Raw genomic sequence first — 18,421 nt, 5'->3', positions numbered from 1 at the left:
CTATGTACATATTTTGGAATAATTTTTTAGCATCACAAAGTTGTCATTGACCATTTCATTTTTCTTTTTCTTTTTTTTTTCTTCTTTTGCTCAGATCCTTCCAATCAATACCATTCATTGTACTTGATTTAGACTGCAAAACATTAGCAAATGGCAAACCTCAAGGCAACACATTCTACTGACTGGAATTGGATAAGTTCATTAAAGGGGCAAAAAACTAGCAAACAGAACCTCATTAAGTCCACCAATATTTACATATTTTTAGCATTCTAAACAATGGGATAGGAGAAAGAAGTGACCATACTTTGAACATTGCATCAACTTTCCCACTCTTTGCACAAGTTGATATAAGAGTAGTGTAAAGTTTACAATCAGCTTTCAGTCCAGCCTCCTGAACAAGCTGCATAACCTCAAAAGCTCCTGATTGTGCAATAACATTAGAAAATATAATAATATCTCAAGAAGCATTTGACAAATTATACATTCAAGGCCTAATTGTGAAACAGCAGATAAAACAATTATACCCTCTGAATCTTGAGAACTTGCACAGACAGACATTAGCATATTAAATGTACTCAGGGTTGGATTTGGTATCAGCTTGGTGAAGCGAAAAGCTTCTTTAACTGCCCTTTGCTTTTGACAGGATTTGAAAAAACCCACATGATAAACCTAAAACCATGTCATTCAATAAATTAGCAATCATACATAAAAATGTGAAGTCACAAGAACAAAGCAATTAAGCAGGAACTGCAAGGAAACAGCCTTGCCTTGTCCATATCCAACAATCCTTTTCTTTCCGTACCTTCAAGCAATTCTAAGCAGTCAATTAACCTAAGAGAAGCCAATAATTTGTTCAACGGTAACCTCTAGAAATACAAAATTTTGAATAAGGAAAAATAATATACAAGAAAAGTTGTTAAATTTCCAAGTTAACAGTGCTTGATTTAATACAATACAACTTCTATCAAATGTCATCCATTCAAGTCAAACTTTTGGCAAGAAATGTAGTTTCAAATGCCAAGACGAGAGATAGTTACCTCCCAGCTTTTAGCAAATTATTGTAAACAGGGATTTGCCTAGAAGGATAATGTTTGTCATTAGCATGCATTCCATTTGGGTGAGAAGGCTGTGAGGTATATCTGTGACCGTTGACATGGATCCCATTTGGGTGAGCAGGCTGTGGAGAATACTTGCGTCCATCCTGAGGCAGAATTCTACTTTCGTTCTCTTTGGCGATGCCCTTACTTTTTGCTAAGTCTGCACTTTTGTGGGAAGGGCCCTTCTTAAAATATGCAATAGGTATTTTTCCTTCAGTACTCTCTGAAGAGACAAATCTGTCTTCTGTAAAGTCAGAACAAAGGGAAATACAACATAAGAAAATTTCTTAACTATCATGCAAAGCAGAATCAAAGAAAATGCTAGCACTCAATAAGGACTAGAATTGAAGCAGATCAGACAACTAAGTGTGTAGTCCACACCTTCAGTATGAATCGAGCTCTTTGCCAACAAGTTCACTCCTGTCACAGATTTTCTCTTTAGAGAAGAGAAACCATAATAATTTTGTTGAGACGTCTGAGATGATAATGTCTTTGGACCATTCAAGTTTAATATAGATTCTGCCTGAGAGTGATTTGCCTCATAAAATGCATAAAGCCCTTCACGACGAGGTTCAGTGAAGATACCACTGTGGCTGATGATTTCACCCACTTCATTGAGTTCACAAATTGGTCCTTTATGCTCATCAATGCCTGTGTGTGCAGTATTCACAGAATCATTAGCATCATTCAATTGGGTTTGAACCAATACGGCAGGCAACTCAGACACCAATTTAGTTTCCTGTGCACACCCTTCAAATTGCAATTTAGGGATTTCTGTCAGAAGAAGCTGCGACAAACCTGGTTCAGAGGGCATGGGAAGTGGAAAAGAAGGGTCAGTAACGTCAGATTCCCCCAAGGACAGAGACCCAGTAACGCTAGAAGTAACATAACTAGGAATGTCAACTGTGTCAATGATGAGAGTTCCTTCAGGCATTAAAGCAGTTTCCTTAAGTTGCGGCTTCACTATTTCATCTTCAGATTCATATATTCTTTCAAGCACTTCCTTTGGTGCATCTTTCCTTTCATGCGCGGTTATCAGTCTTTCAAGATCAAGAACAGCCAAACTCTGATTCTTAATTAACCGGTTCAGGATACCTTGGACTTGTTGAGAAAGTGCAAGAGATAGCTGACCTAATACCTGAAAGATTTTCATGATCATTAGACGGTTGTTTCAAGAATAACGTCATATCCAGTGGCGGAGCCACATGTTGACCAGCTGGGGCCTTGGCCCCAGCTGGTTTTTTTATTTTTTCAATTTTTTATATATATTAGTATGAATAATTATAATTTTTATAATTTGGCCAAGGCTAAAATTAGCCCTTGGCCCGGACTAAAATTCTTCCTTGGCTCCGTCACTCTCATATCCCATGAACCATTCTGGCACCTAAAATATCTCTACAAGCATTAGACGGTTTTCCAAGGATAAAGTTATCTTCCCTGGACCATTCTATTGTTTTACCCTCCCAATCAATTCCCAAAACTACAAAGGATGTTTCCTTCAAGAAGCTTTCTGACTTTTAATTTAATTTGATCATCAAGGACACAGTGAGGGGTGGGGGGAGGGAATATAACTGAGAATTTTCCACTAGTTAGCTATTGGCTGACCATGTCAAGATCCCAAACATACTCCTCCTATCCAATTTTTAGAATTTGATTCCCTTTTTTGGTTTGGGGTTAACACTCGGAGACTTAAGAAGAAAACATAAGGAATATAACAGTTCCAAGCAATTACAGCCTACGAACTCAGGCACCGGAACGTTAGAATTACCTCTTTGCCACTGTTCTTCTTTCTTTGTGAGTAATTCAAAAAGACGACGGTGAGAACAGAAAGAGTAACCACGCTGACGACTAAGACAACCGACTGCGCGTCCAGCGAAGCTCTGACAAGAAAACGATGAGATCGACAGTGAAGCCCTAATTTGCTGCATCTCCTGAGGGAGAAAAGGCCCGGAGGCCTCAGATTGTGACCACATCCGAGAAATTCCCGGCGGAGGGTTCGAATTCGTGAAGATGAAGGCGACGGCGAAGGTGGGGGGAAGGAGATTAGGGATAAGCTTTGAGATTTTGCAAAGAGACCGATGTCCATGGAAGGTCGGAGCGAGACGAAAATGGAGGATTTTCGAGTGAGAAAGTGTACGTTGAGAGGATAGGAAGAAGATAGAGGCAGAAGAGAAGAGGCTTGGACGTGACGGAACCAGCAATGTGGCCACTGGCTAAAAGTAAATGTTAATCCATCCTTGCTGACGTGGCAGTTCCTCTCTGGAAGTCGGCTGGGCAGTGCTGGGCCGATGCCCCGATACCCCCAGCGTGGTGCCAGCCCACGTGGTCTGGCTCATAGGGCCTTGGCGGGCAAACTGATTTTTGTATACATTTTATATTATTTGAGTTACAAAATAAAATAAAAAATCACAAATTTATAATTTTCAACATATAAAATTTAAAATAATACATTAAGATAATATTAATTTATAAATAGTTAAATTATTTTTATTATCTCTCTCAACATTAAAATAAGAAAAAGTTATAAAGCACACAAATAATATATTAAAACAATTTCTACCTCGTATGTTTGAGGCATGGTATTTCCTATCCCGAGGAGAGTGTTGTAATGTTTTTGTGTCTTTTTATAAAAAAAAAAAAAAATCTGAGTTTTTTTATAGACATTTGTGTTTTCTTTTGTTTAATGTTTATTTCATTTAAAAATATATATATTAAAACAACCCCTTTCCTCTTATCCTCTTATACGTGGCTCAACGTAATGCCTAATATTTATATCACTTAACTGTGTCTAAAATTATGTTACTCTGAGAAAGAATGCTGCTAGCTGTGGTAAAAATTTAGATCAATTAACAAAACAAGTAGCTTAGGGCAAAATTTAGAATAATTTTTTTTAGAAAATATTTCTATTAAAATAGAAAATTAGAAATATGTTCAAAATAATTTTTTTTTTCTAAATTAGAGAATTTGTTTTCTAAAATTGTATTAGATTTTAGAAAACATTTTTAAAATATTCTCCAATAAAAATACGTTTTTCTTATTTAAGTATCACTTTGAATCCCATCAAACAATAATTTTTTTATCTTTTATTTATCGTTTATTTCTCTTTTTCACAGTATTTTATTTGCACCATCCATTCATTTACCACACATTTATTTTCACTTCCTAATGGGCCTCAACCATTGTCATGGAAAACACAATCGACCTCTTCTGTTGTCTTTCTCATCTTTATCACTATAATAACAAGCACTCTTGATATTTTTTTCTCCAATACTTTCTTCATCTTCTTTTCCTTACCATTCTAGCTATTCACCTCATCACTTATTGTTCTCATCCCTCGACTAACACAACTACACTTCTCTCTTTTCTTGGTGTTGATCTTTACATCTTTTCATTTGCATGATTTAGAGCACACTATCTCATTCTATGAAATTTAAAATTGATTTTATATTTAATATAAATGAACACATTTTCTAATTTTTTGAAAAAATGAAATCATAAAAATAGATATATAAAAACTGGAGATGAAAAATATATATATTCTCAAAAAGTGAACAAATCCTTCTCTCTTTCTTTTTTTCTTGAAAAATATTTCTTCCTCCCTGTAAATTAAATATTGCCACTATTATATTAATAGAATATAACAAGAAAAATATTATATACTTGTTAATCTCTTATCTTTTGTTTCCTACTTATAGGTCCAATTTGGTATTTGAAAATTGGAAGTTGGAAGTGGAAGGAAGGCGGAGCTTTTATGACATTTCAATTTTGTTGTTTTCTCTCTGTCTGTCTTCGTTGATATAAAGATGATGGGATTTCAACATTAGTTCCCATTGATAACGGAGTTGTTCTTGATTGTAGTGATCATGGACTAGGTTGTTCAAATTCTTGATTTCTCATATTTTTACCATTTGAATCTAAAAATGGGTGATTGTTATTGTTTACAATTTTAGAATTTTCTTACTAAAAATTAATCAAGTTTAAATTCATCTATTGCATGTTATATATTTTTGAAGGCCTCGTTACATTTTGATTCTTGAACCACTTATGGGCATCTCCTTTTGATTCTTGAATCACTTATGGGCATCTCCATTAAGCCACTCACTTTTATTTGTCCCTAATGAAGCTGAGGTTGTGTTTGATATCATAGAAAATATATGAAAAATGTCACCTCCAATGAATTGAATTTTATCTTTAATGTTTGACACATTATATTTTTCATAAAATTAAATTTTATGATATAATCATTAAAGTATATTTTTGCCTCTTTTTCATGAAAAATTCCATCTAAGAAAAAGATGGTTTTTGTTTTTCATGTAAGTTGGAAAAAGCTTTTTTTTTGCTTTTTTCAACTAAATACTATCAACAAATTCTTTGGATGTGACATTTTTTATATATTTTTCATGCTATCAAACACACCCTAAATTCTTCAATTATCTTTTTTTTCCCTAATTTATGTCATAATTTTAGACTAAAAACTAAAACTCTCATTCTCAAGTTAGACCGAACCAATTCGATTTAAATTTATGACCCAAATCAAAATTTGAATATCCCTAATTAATGTTAGTTGTGTCAAAAATTTCTAATGAAATTTTGTACATATGTAACTGCCTTTATTTTCTATGTTCATCGTTTTGTACGTTGAATTTAAAAAAAAAATTAGAATTTAATTCTAAGTAATGACTGCTTAGAAAATAAAAATCACCATCCTTGAAAAATGAATTTTATAGAAATAAATTTTAAATATTTATACCATACATATATTTTTTATATAAAAATTAAGAATATTTGATTGTTTTCATAAAATATATATATAATAATTATATATTTTTTATAATAAATATGTGTAATCAAACAAACTCTTCTAAATTCCAAGATAATGATTGATTGTCATGCTTGTCCGAGACACCAGTGCTTCAAGATTACAGAAAAAAATAATTAGTGCGGACCTATATCAATCAACTCCTATTTTTTTTGGTTGCCCCTACCCTGTAAGCATTCTCATTAAATACTTACAAGATTTACCTAATTACGTACGCTTGAGAGTCAGAGCGAATTATGCAATTGATAATACAAAAATATATGTTAAATTACCCTTACATTCTTTTATTATTTGAATCGTTGCACAAACATTTTTTGTAATTTAAAAATAACTTTTGAGTCTTTATAGTTTGCAATTGATGCTTGTATATTCGTTTATGTGAGTAAGGTTGTTAATTAAATTATAATTAAAACAAATTAACTTAAATTTAATAAGAAAAATCTATAAAAAAAAAAAAGAGCACACGAAAAATTAAGAAATCCATAGCTAATTCCAATTGCTGATAGTTCATCAATGATGGAAAATGTTGGTCGAAACTCATTGTCAACTAGAAGAGAGAGAGAGAGAAGAAAAAGAAAGAAAAAATAGGCAAATTAAAGATGGCTGGTGGAGGTCAACTTCTGCTTCAATGACGGCATTGGAGCATATATAGGTAAAGACAACAAGCAGATTTGGGAAATAGTGGCGAGAACTAGTAATCATTCCATAACCCAAGGCTTTGGTTGGTGTCTAGGCCTTCCATTTGGTGGCTATTAGGATTTCACCAAATAAGCATGATAGTGATGATCAAAGGGAAAGAGAGTTTGAAAAATAAAGATTGGAGATGGAGAAGAAAAAGAACATAGGGAGGCGAAAATGGTGATAGAAGGGGTATTGATGAATAACAAAGATAAAAGCAAAAATATGGTGAGATAAAGACAGACAAGATGGTGAAAAATATAAGACTATGAGAAAAAAGATGCCTCATTATTCTCACCAAAAGTGTAATTTTCATGGCTTGTCTAAAATATTGATAGGGTGTGATGGTAGTGAATGGTACCAGAAAAAAATACTAAAGAGGTAATGGTGATTACTGGGATAACCTACAACACTCGATATGATAAAAAAAAAAAGAAAAAATAATTACAACATCACTGATAATTATGTTGATTGTTCTAGCTGACAAATTCTTATCGATTGGAAAATCCATTGTTTCCATGCCATTGTCGAAAACCATGGTTCTAGTCGGCCATCTTTTTATTTTTTAATTTAATTTAATAAGCATTTAACTAAATTAATTTTGGTTAATAAATATTTAATTAACTTAATTTAGATTAATTATAAATTAAGTAATGTCTTAGCAAAAATTTTAAAATATAAAAACCTCTATAATCATTTTTTAAATCACAAAAAATTTCATATAAATAACTTAATTTTTAAAAATTAAATCCCAAAATGTACAAGTGACGATTTTAGGCTTTGTTTGTTTGTTTGAGGGAAAATATTTTCCTTGTTTTCATGTCCTTGATACTAAAAAAACAAGAAAATTAAAAGAAAGTCATTTTTAGTCCATGGAAAAACAAGTGTTAAAATGTTGTATATTTCAAAAAAATGACTTCTTATCTTGAATTGAGGAAATAACTTTCCAAAGAAAAGCAACACACTTTTTGCCTATTCGTTGAGCTTCTCTTTTGTTCGCTTATATTGATTCAACTATTTTCGTCACACTCCATTAATCATGTCTATATTATTGTCTTTGTTAGACTTCACCTCTATTCATCTCTTTCGAGATCCACCTCTCTCAGTCTCTACTTATTTCATCGTTTCCTTTGAACTCTACCTCTATTAGTCTCCATCATGTTTCGATTCTTTAAATGTGATTGCATTGTCGTTTCTCTATCTGGGTTTGCCTCTTTTGATCTATGTTACACTCCATATTTCTTAGTATCTGCCTACATTGCCATCATTGTCATTAATTGTGTGTGCCTACATTGTTATCGTCATCTCACTCTACCTCTCGCTGACCACTATTTGCTGTTTTATGCTCTTTCTCTCTCTTCATGTTCATCATTCTTATATACATATATATGTATAATAATAAAATATAATAATATCACATATATGTATATGTATTTATATTATAATAACATATGTGATATTATTATATTTTGTTATTATTATTATGCGTTTATCATATTTTTATTTTTTTGTTAAAGATTTGATGATAAAAAAAATATTGTAAATTTTTAAGTATTAGTCAAACACTAAAAATAATTTTTTAATAACATTTTTAAATTACAGCCAAACAATAGAAAACATAACTCAAAAAAACTTTTTCACAAACCAACAATTCCTTACTTCCATTTAATGTTACACTTCCGGTTCCGGACCGTGGGGGAGAAAGTGAGCCGTGCCGGTGTCTGCACTCATAGCTCATGAGTAACACCTCCTCCATTCACTTCACTTTTCCACTCCCCAAAAAATTATCAAGCAAAAGCGCCACCCCCTTTCTCCATTTTCTATTAATTTGGACCGACCACTTACAGCCATGACACATGCAAGTCTTCATATTTTCAAATACTAAATAAAATTCATTCTTCTTTCATTTTCATAAAGTTCGCACACCCATTCGATATATACATATATATCTGTATATGTAGTATAAATATATATAGGTGGATCTAAAAACATACTGTTTAATTAACCAAAAAAAGTTTGTGATTTACTAATATTATTACACTATGAATTTTTTAGGGTATAAATAAATTATATTATTCTACATAAAAATATAATTCGCTATGATTTAGTATGTTTTCTTTACTTAGTTTATATTTTTAGAAGTTTAGAAAAAAAATCCTAAATCCTAAAACTTTAAATAACTTTTTGAGTGACAAGCTCATCTTATTTTTTAAATTTTTTATTTTTATTTTTTTAAATTAACTTTTAAAAATATTTATAAATTTAAATTCCATCTAATTAAATCACAATTCATAAACCCATCGTCCATGTAAATAAATAAAGAAAAGGAAACGGCACCTTTATGTATGTATATATATATGGCAATTCGGTTTTGTGCGGGTTGGAGGCGGCCACAACAGCCACGGCTCATTTAGCAGTCCGTCTCCATGTGAAGGGGCCGGCCGGACTCAGCGTGAAACGCTGATCAAAATGACTCACCCAACCCAACCCAACCCCTTTCGTTTGCTACCATTCAACGCAAATAGCGTGCGCCATACGCACCCCATCAACACAGATTAGCGTCTGTCAGGTCCACGCGTCACCCGGTTAAGGGCCGACCAAAGTAAAAGAAAGTCAGATATCAATACCCACCCGTCACTATTAGCTTTCTCCTCTCCAACCGCCCCACGTGTCCCCCTCATCTGTGTCCACAAAATAAAAACCAAAAGCAATACCGAAACCAAGAACCCTCCCTCTCTCTCTCTCTCTCTCTCGCCTCACGAGAAGTGAATCGGAGCGAGGGCTTTTTAGTTGTTTCCGTAGAATGGAGGGCGAGAAGAGTGTGATGAAGGAGAAAAGCGGAGAAGTGGTGGACGGTTCGGATATAATGGAGTTAGTTGAGAACAAGGAGGTTTTCGGGAGCTTTGTGGATCATAAGTTCCAGGAGCTGGATCGAGACTGTGATGGTAGGCTCTCTTTGAAGGAGTTGAAACCTGCTGTTGCTGATATTGGCGCTGCTCTTGGCTTGCCTCCCCAGGGTTCTTCTCCTGGTTCTGATCATATCTACTCTGAGGTTCGATTCTGCAAAACTCTCTCTCTCTCTCTCTCTCTCTCTCTCTCTCTCTCGTATATATACATTTCTGCGAGTATACGGAGCATCGTTATTGCTTTCTGGTGCTCCATTCTTGGAGCGGACGAAGAAGAGAAAAAACACACAAAGAATGCTTCCATTATATATGGTGTTATCAAAATTCTTTGTTATTTGAATTTGAGTAATCTACGCTCTATAGAAATAATATTTTTTTTTATTAAATTTGTTGTTGTCAGCTTAATTAAAAAAAATATTATGGATACATGCTGTTTTCTAGCCCGGCCCTTAATTTATACAAAAATTATTATGTAATAATATCTTTTTAATGAGTTTTTAAATGTTGAAATATTAATTATTTATATATTAGATAATGATCAAATAATATATATATATAGTTAACGTATAATAAATATATTTTTATTTTTAAATAATATGTATTTATTGTTATATATGTTAATTTTAGTTTTTAATTAAATATTTCAAAACATAATATATTAATAATTTATAATAAATAAATTTTATCTAAAAACAAAATATATACTTAATGTGACTTAACCTAAGAGTATAATCCGATCGAGCTTAATTAGCATCACCAGTTGATTAAATTACATAAGAATTTTTATATGCAATTTTTTATCAAATAATGCGATTCCTAGCTATATATGAAAAAGGAAAACTAATTAATAAAAAGGTCTTTAATTATAACTAAAAATATAAAGGGTAATGATTAAATAATAATAAATATATTTTAATTTTAAAATATATATATGTATTTATTATTATAATTTAGGACAATCCTTAAAATTATATTTTATGTGACATGACTTGATGATGTGTTGAGCATAGAGATTGAGATTGTACGTCCATGCAATTGGAGAAACGTAAACATGGGAACCAATTGTTCAACTTGGTCGGTGTAGTGGGACTTTGGGCTTTTCAGCTGTTGTTATTTTCTAGGTTTACTTTTCCTCTGCACCTCCGCTTTCTCTCTTGCTCTTGTCATATATATATATATCTTCCAAACCAACCAAGATAATAATGGCAGCAGCTTTAAACATTACATTATTCAACAACATTATATGTATATGTATATATATATATATATCTTGATAAGTTGATTGAATAAGGTCATCTAAATAATTAGTTTTAATGCAGAATTTTTTAAGCATCTATATATATATATTAATGCAAATTAACATATATTTGTCACGTGGTTAGCGTGAACCAACCGTTATATATTTAATTGGTTGAAAAGGGGGCAGGTATCCCGAGTGTGTTTACAATTTCTTAATGACAAGATTAGTGGACCGACCCTTGTGTTCTGATCATAAAAGAATATATATATATATATATATATATTCATGGTTATTGGTTTTGTTAGAGATATATTGCCTAACCAGGATTATATATATATATATATATCTATAGGTTCTGAACGAGTTCTCCCACGGCAAACAAGAAGTGAGCAAGACCGAGTTCAAAGAAGTCCTTTCAGATATTTTAGTGGGCATGGCTGCAGGCTTGAAGCGGGACCCTATTGTGATTCTTCGAATTGATGGGGAAGACCTCCTCGAGTTCATCGACGGCCCAAGCTTTGAACCGGAGATGATTTCCATACTTTCCCAGATTGAGTTGCCTCAAGGATCATCCCTCAGAGATTACATCGCCAAGGCTTTTGAGAAACTTACAGTTGATCACGGAATGCCCCCTGCTTCAGATTCCTGGGTAATTTTCCTGAATTTTTATCAGTCAAGATCTAGTCATTTAAACACACACATATATAGTGTCTGCAACCAAGCTGTGCTCGATCGATTGTTCAGGCATATATATGATGCATGGTCATGGTGATGGATTTGTCGTGGGTTGAGACCCATAAATCCTAAATTCGAACTAGGTTTGACTGAACTTTTCATCGTCACCCATAAAATAATCAGTAGTTATAACCAAATCCCAGTCTCGATCGATCCTGAGAGATGAATATTGCTCCATATATTATAATTTTCATTCCTGTGTGTTCCTAGCTAGCTAGGTCAAATATATAAACTGTTCTCTTCTCACCCTTTTTCTTTCGTACGTATTTCCGTTTCCTTAATTGGTCCCTCTTTCTGCCTCGGGTAGGTTGTGAGCAACATTATAGAACCAGTTCTCCAGTCATATTGTGGCGATGTTCAGCAACCCGTCTCTCAGGAGACATTCCTGGGGGAGTTCAAGAAGGCAGCAGACAATGTCGCGCATAAACTCAAGGAACAGCCTGTGATTGTTGCGCACACCGAGAACACCTTCGACGGAAGCGGCATTAGGAGACTATTGTCTAACAAGTTTGAATTGGACAAGGTTGGTAAATAGCTGTTATATATTTTCTTTCCGTGGATATATATATGGTGGGATTCAGGCTTTCATCACTTTCGGCGGGGCCGACTTTTAATTTGGCCCGCCCGACCGACCGCCCGCAAGTGTGGAAAACATCTCACCGATACTAGCTAGACGAAAATTTTTCATACACGTGGTTAATACAGCCGACCGAAATCTTTGTCGTCTACATATATATATATAGCTAGCTTGTCGCGTTAGCTTTTAATTTAAAAAATAAAAACCACTGAAATGGGCTTTTTTATACTTTAATTCTTTCAAATAACAGTTATCACATTACTATGTTATACATCTTTTCCAAGCCATCTTTTTATATGTGCATATGTTGCTTTTTTCTTCTTTTTTTTTTTTGGGTTTTTCTGATGTTTTGTTTTGCAAAAAAGCAAGTTCCATTTCCAAACTGAGCCATTGTAATACTGCTTTCTGTTGCTTTATATTCGTTGGCAATTAGACACTGGACGCAGCATTGCAAAGTGTGCCGAAAAATCGCCAGATGAAAATGTCCGAGGACTATCTGCGCCCGGCACTTGATGCGGTGGCCCCTTCTGCAGGTTTACCTCCATTTGGTGCCGTCGATCAGGTGGTCCCCTTTTTTTATTTAACATTATTGTTTATTAATCTCAATGTTGTTGCAAGTGATTACGAAATCAGGGATGATATTAATTGCCATCGAATATATATGCAAATGCAATTGTTTCAATTTAATTAATCGAAAGAAAAAAAAAAGGACCCTCTTGTGTTGCATGTGTGGGTGAATCGGCTTAATTAATGGATTGTTGTCAATGTGAGACAGATGGACAAGGTTATCAACGACGCGCTTAAGATGCTGGACGCCGATAACGGGAGCTCCGTGAAAGAAGACGATTTCAAGAAGATGTTGACGGAAGCACTGGGGAGCATAATGTTGCAGTTAGAGGGCAATCCAATCTCCGTCTCTACCAACTCGGTTGTGCATGAGCCCCTTGCCGGTGCTTCCACCGTTTTGCAGCCACCTGCTTCCTAGTTCGTTCGTGTAATAATCCCTCTCTCTATCTCGATCCCTTAATCATCATCTTGTCTTGATTATGGGAATAATCTCCAGTCTCGAGTGACGTTGTTTTTAGGGTCACTTGTTTCTTTTCCCCATGAAATGCTTTTATTATAATCAGAAATGATACGGGAGACCTAGATTTTATTACTCTTGTAATAATTTTTTATGTTTATTAACTATTTTTAATATAAAAAATTATTAAAATAATATTTTTCTTATTTATGTCTTTGAAATTTAAATACGTACTTTTGAAGCATATATTGCCAATATCTTTGTAGAATTAACAAAAAAAAAAAGGGCACTTGTAAACATTTTCCCAAAAATATTCATCTGATCTTCACATAAAAAATGATTATGTAAAATACAATTTTGAATTAAAAATTTGACATTATTCTGTGTTCACAAGTGCGATTTATAGTGTAAGTTCTAGTTTTGATCCCAAAAGACAACAACTTTCAAAGTTTTCTAAGCAACTCAATTCTCATATTTTGATGTGAATCATCTTTCGACTTTTTTTTTTTTTTTTTTTTTCAAACACTGGAAAATGACTAAAATATTTTACAGAGCCTAAAACTCCAAAAAAAAAAAAAAAAAAAAGCTTTCTAAGGAAAATATGAAATCCGCAACAACAACACAAAAAACAAGAAGTTAGGGCAAAACCAACGGGACAACTGATATTGCCATCGATGGCCCAAGAGTGTTACCTTAGAAATTACCATATCAAATCCAAAAACCTAGAAATTAATATGTCATCTTGAGGATATTTCATTTTCCAGACATAATAATTTCTTCCAAGAGAAAACAAGTTCTAAGGTATTATTATTCAGTTCAGAACAGAACAGATATGATGTGGAAGATGGCGAGGAGACAGGGATATGCTGCTGGCTTACTTTCGAAATTTAAATACTTTTGAAGTGTATATTAATTACCAATATATACTTTTGAAGCATATATTAACAATTGAATAAGCAGGTCACTGAAAGAAATATAGAGGGTCGGAGATTTACATGAAGTTCGGTGCAAGTGCTGTGATTTTTCATTGGTATAATTTTCTTTTTTTGTACATACAATATTAATATATGTATATTTTGAACAAACAATGTACGTAGTTGAATATGATTCTCTAATTCTCACAATTACCATTCAAATTTTCACAACAAATTCTCAGCACATCCCTATATGCGTCATTCATCACATCAGACGTCATGACTTGCGACCATGCTCCTTCACCTTGGGCCGGAAATGGTCGTCAGGAATGATCCTAGTATACAAACAGAACACCATGGATGCAATGGCCGGCCCCGCCCAAAATACCCAATGCCCATCCCACAGATGTCCACCTCTCACCATCGCCGCCCCCAAACACCTCGCCGGATTTATCCCCGCCGCCGACGAACCTGTCACCGTCGATGACACAAACACGTTCAGCCCCGCTGAGGCTCCGATGCCTAAGCAGACGATAACTCGGCCAACGACCTTCGCTTGGCGCGGATCGAATGCGATCCACCTCGAAGCGAAGAGAAAGACGAAAGAACATATAATCTCGAGGCACAATGCCCGGCCCTTCTCGAGCCTTGAGGCGGTGGTGCAACCTCCGGGCGAGGTGGAGCTATCGACGACGGCTTTGAGAGCCAGCGCGCCCAGTACGCCGCCGGCGGACTGAGCAAAAATATAGATGGCGGTCCGTGAAAGGGAAATGAGGCCCATCAGGCCAGCAGAGAAGCTGACAATGGGGTTGATATGGCCTCCGGATACGGGAATAGTGGCCAGCACTAACATTGCAACTGTGATGGCTATGAGGATTGCCATTATCAGCTTTGGCGCGTCAATATCTGTCTCATGTATAGAGATGATAATGGCTTCCACCATAAAGACTAGGACTGCTGTGCCTAGGAGCTCGGCCGTAGAAGCACGCCAAACCTGCTTATTTCATACACTTGAACCCATCAGGCGAGTCCAAATAATTTAGGGGATGGAATGGAGAGAGTAGTGTAAAGTGTAAAACAAAGAGAAAGTGAAAAAATAACGAAAATTACTGACATTGAGAGAAAAGAAGTCCTCCCAGCCCAACCTGTCAGCCAAAGTAGAGCGATTTTGCTCGGTTTTTGCCTCTATTTCCCGTTGATCTGACCTGCAAGAAGCGATTCAGGGCCCAAGTTGAATGCATGAAACAGTAGTACATAGTAGTAGTATAAGATAAAGAGATAATGTTAAGGATGATGAAACAAATTCCAAACAGGGGAAACGAATAGATGTTGTGTTGGTTCAAAAATCAGTCCTTCGACATAAGAGATGTTTCAGCCTCTCGGCCCATGCATTCGTTTCCCTCTTCGGAAATAAAATCATTATCTTAATGGAAATAATAACTTAAAAAGGTAAAGGAAGAAGACGACGACGACGAAGAAAGCTATAGAGAGGCATGAAGAAGAGAAAGAGGTTGTACTTGCCTGGGTGTAGAGGACAAAGGCAGGATCCTGCCGCCGCCGCCGCCACATCGATGTTCTTCAACCTCAATAACCAGCTGATTGCCAGTGGCAGCCATGTTTAGCTCCGAAAACATTTCCTGTCTGTGCTTTGCCGACTCGCCTTTGTATACTATGGCACTGTCCCGCCTGTGCAAACCAAATTACTATCCATATCTCCAGATAAGCACACACAGAAAACTGTGAGTTTTTCTTTTCTTTTTTTTAAAAAAAAAAAAAAAGAAAGAGATTTGGATCATGTGTACAGATGAGCAAATCATAAACTCTTACCCATCTGGCCACTGTTGCAAATTTGGCGTCGCAATTGTATAACAAAGTGGTTGCCTCGTGCATCATTAATTACTTGATTAAACTGCAAGGAATGATCTATTTACAAATTTCTTATTTAGCACTTTCTCTCCATGAACTCTGCGAGATTGGGAGAATAATATCTTCAAAAAGAATAAAATCATTCAAAATCTATTAATTAAAATACAATGCTTCGGAAATCAAAATTTATTGTGAGCAAAAATATAAATAAATAAAATGAGCCATTTCAAAGCAAACAAGATGGAATTAACGCGAAAAGGAGCCAAGTCATGGTCCTTAGAAGGTATTTTTGAGCAACCAAAACGTCATAATTGACTCGAATTTTATTAAATATCATAAACACAAGGAACCAACTCAAGAATTTTGAAATCACTCGTGTTAAATATTTCAAACATAAATATAATCCCAAATGCATGAATTTGAAGAGCCAAGGAACCCTTAGAAGTTAGAAGCAACATAAAATCAACCACAATTAACCAACCTGAAAAGCCATACGTGAAAATTTTAAGAAGCCAGACCAAAGAACTTTTCAAGCCCGCATACAATGAAAGAGGTAAAAAAATCTATGAATATTTTTAAAGGCTAATTCATGAGCACACCTAGATCACCTACATATTGAGAAAGGACTAGATTCAATTAAACAAAAGAAAACTTAGATCTGGCAGCAAAATCTAGTAGATCTTGTAATGAAACCTTACACAAACAAGTCTAACAGAAAATTCACCAAGACGACAAAGAGCCAAAAACGAAGGCAAGAAATTCAAAAGAGCAAAATTATTATAATTATTATTTTTTATATAGACATACCTGTACCGCAAAGAAGCAGAACCTCAGCGCCTTTGTGTATGATGAAAATTCACGATCACCAGAAGAAAGTGCAATAGAGAGGGATAACTCGAGAGTGTATTTGTGCAGAGAGAGAGAGAGAGAGAGAGAGTATGAAACCTAAGGCCGAAAGAAGACGGAGAAACAGGTGACAGGGAGCATGGTGATTGATCGAGGAACAAAAATGGAAACCATCGCGCGTCGTGGCCGAGAGAGGAGGAGGAGCGAGATTGCACCACTAGTGCACCCAAACCATCGATCATACGCACATTCATGCCCTTTTTGCTTCTTTTGTTATTTTAAGCGGGTGGGTTGCCCGAGCATGGGCCGGCCCAAACCCAATTTTTTCTTTATGGCCCGCACAAAAGCCATCATATGATGTGATGACCTCCTATGTTTTGTTGATCATCTTTTAAAGAGATTAATTAATGTTTGATCGAGGACAATGATATTTTTAGTTTGGAGTGGTGACTAATTAGAGTGTAATCACCTAATATGAATAGAGTAGGCATTTTAATTATTTGACTTGACTACTTGATCTATTAATTTTAATTCAACTCTACATTGGCTAAAACTTGCTAAGTACACACTAAGGCGAATACAGTACTCCAAGCCTTCCTAGCTATTTGGCTGATGCGGTAGGAAGACAAAAAAAATAGCAATGTTAACATTTTTTCAATACCTCGTTTGGTAAGTTTATTTGAAAAGACACGTTTTCTAATCAACAGCCAATTTGTTTGCAAATATATTTGTTTGGGCAACCATGGAACGCCATTTTTATCGTTAACCCACAAATATTTCCCTCGGCAAGTTCAAAGAGAAGACGTAGTAAACAGAGCAAGCCAGAAGCGGCCCAACCCAAAACACCCAATGCCCGTACCAGAGCCTGCTCCCCAGCAACAAGGCCGGGCCCAAACATCTCGCCGGATTGAGCCCCACGCCCGCATAGTCCGCTTTTCCGGTCACGGTGATCGACACAAATACCGCCACCGCCATGGCCCCCGCCACCACCGCACAAACCATCGGCAGCCCTAATTCCTTGCACCTTCTTCTGTCGAACGCCACCGTCACACCCACAAGCAGCACCAGGAACGTGCAAGAAAACTCCAGTATCAATGCCGTCGCCGACGTTATGCTCGACGACGGCCCGTCGCTGCCGATGACGCAACCGCCTAAGGAATATTTATGCGCCGCTTCGTTGCTCATGACGCTCTTGATGATGAGGAAGCCGATGATTGATCCGAGGCATTGCGCTGAAACGTAGACGGAAGCGCGAGCCAAAGTTATGGTGCCCTTGAGGGCCGCGATGAAGGTGAAGACGGGGCTCATGTGGCCGCCGGACAAAGGGACAGTGACCATCAGGAAGAGGAAGACGATGATGAAGACGGCCAAAGGAACGAGCAGCTTCGGGGAGGGTTCGTTGGAGTCCAGGCAGGAGATGATGGAGCTGGTTAGAGTGAACATAAGGGCCGCCGTTGCTACGAGCTCCGTAAGCGCTGCTCTCCACATCTGAAACAATGATTCGTCAAATATCCATGTTATACGAATCCCAACCAAACTCGCGCGTAATATCAAATGATGAAATCCACCAGTTTCGACATGGAATATGCCCATCGCTATAAGTTCTTAACGTATTCCTCAGTAAAGATGCTTTGATTAAACGACGGTCGGATATCACTTGGTAGGTACCTTGCAACTTTCAGCCACTTTTTTCATCCATATGGATGTAGAAAATCCAAG

At 35.8% G+C, this 18,421-nt stretch overlaps 4 protein-coding genes and 1 long non-coding RNA gene across 11 annotated transcripts in view; 1 reads left to right on the top strand and 4 right to left on the bottom strand.

The window, feature by feature from the left end:
• LOC127796989 (pentatricopeptide repeat-containing protein MRL1, chloroplastic) overlaps window positions 1-3,283 on the bottom strand; it is a 28,506-nt gene extending 25,223 nt beyond the window's left edge. For 5 of the 6 annotated variants that reach the window (XR_008022104.1, XR_008022105.1, XM_052329385.1 and 2 more), the window contains exons 1-6: window positions 2,866-3,283; window positions 1,479-2,235; window positions 1,038-1,341; window positions 768-831; window positions 525-669; window positions 305-420 (exon numbers count right to left, since the gene is read on the bottom strand). Coding sequence is in view for 4 of the 6 variants with exons in the window: in XM_052329385.1 (XP_052185345.1) it covers window positions 305-420; window positions 525-669; window positions 768-831; window positions 1,038-1,341; window positions 1,479-2,235; window positions 2,866-3,183 (1,704 nt within the window). In the remaining 2 variants the exon portion in view is untranslated. The remainder of the gene's footprint in view (window positions 1-304; window positions 421-524; window positions 670-767; window positions 832-1,037; window positions 1,342-1,478; window positions 2,236-2,865) is intronic. The other variant, XM_052329391.1, reaches the window with a different exon arrangement.
• A 6,025-nt stretch (window positions 3,284-9,308) lies between these two features.
• On the top strand, window positions 9,309-13,211 carry LOC127792922 (uncharacterized). 2 transcript variants are annotated; one of them, XM_052323588.1, is made up of 5 exons: window positions 9,312-9,646; window positions 11,093-11,389; window positions 11,783-11,998; window positions 12,486-12,614; window positions 12,828-13,211. In XM_052323588.1, exons 1-5 carry the CDS (start codon window positions 9,398-9,400, stop codon window positions 13,035-13,037), a joined length of 1,101 nt encoding a protein of 366 aa, XP_052179548.1. In that variant the 5' UTR covers window positions 9,312-9,397; the 3' UTR covers window positions 13,038-13,211. The 2 variants fall into 2 exon arrangements, with proteins under 2 accessions (XP_052179558.1, XP_052179548.1); XM_052323598.1 differs by lacking the exon at window positions 12,486-12,614 and having other exon boundaries at window positions 9,309-9,646.
• Window positions 13,212-14,085: 874 nt separating this feature from the next.
• LOC127793674 (aquaporin TIP3-2-like) lies at window positions 14,086-15,209 on the bottom strand (the record flags this gene model as incomplete). Its single annotated transcript, XM_052324391.1, has 2 exons — window positions 14,086-14,984; window positions 15,105-15,209. Coding segments are annotated over 2 exons (822 nt in total), but the record flags the coding sequence as incomplete, so codon positions are not given.
• A 307-nt stretch (window positions 15,210-15,516) lies between these two features.
• Window positions 15,517-16,911, bottom strand: LOC127792931 (uncharacterized). The gene is made up of 3 exons (XR_008021234.1): window positions 16,664-16,911; window positions 15,818-15,955; window positions 15,517-15,693 (listed from the first exon to the last, which is right to left on the bottom strand). It is a non-coding gene; the product is annotated as an uncharacterized LOC127792931 (long non-coding RNA).
• Window positions 16,912-17,464: 553 nt separating this feature from the next.
• On the bottom strand, window positions 17,465-18,190 carry LOC127793658 (probable aquaporin PIP2-6). Its single transcript, XM_052324390.1, has one exon. The coding sequence runs from the start codon at window positions 18,188-18,190 to the stop codon at window positions 17,465-17,467; it is 726 nt and encodes a 241-aa protein (XP_052180350.1).
• Window positions 18,191-18,421: the final 231 nt, after the last annotated feature.

Source organism: Diospyros lotus, chromosome 1 (genome assembly GCF_014633365.1).
Source record: "Diospyros lotus cultivar Yz01 chromosome 1, ASM1463336v1, whole genome shotgun sequence".
NCBI lineage: Eukaryota > Viridiplantae > Streptophyta > Magnoliopsida > Ericales > Ebenaceae > Diospyros > Diospyros lotus.
Note: the sequence above shows the minus strand (reverse complement) of the source record. Positions and strands in the feature narration are given on the sequence as shown.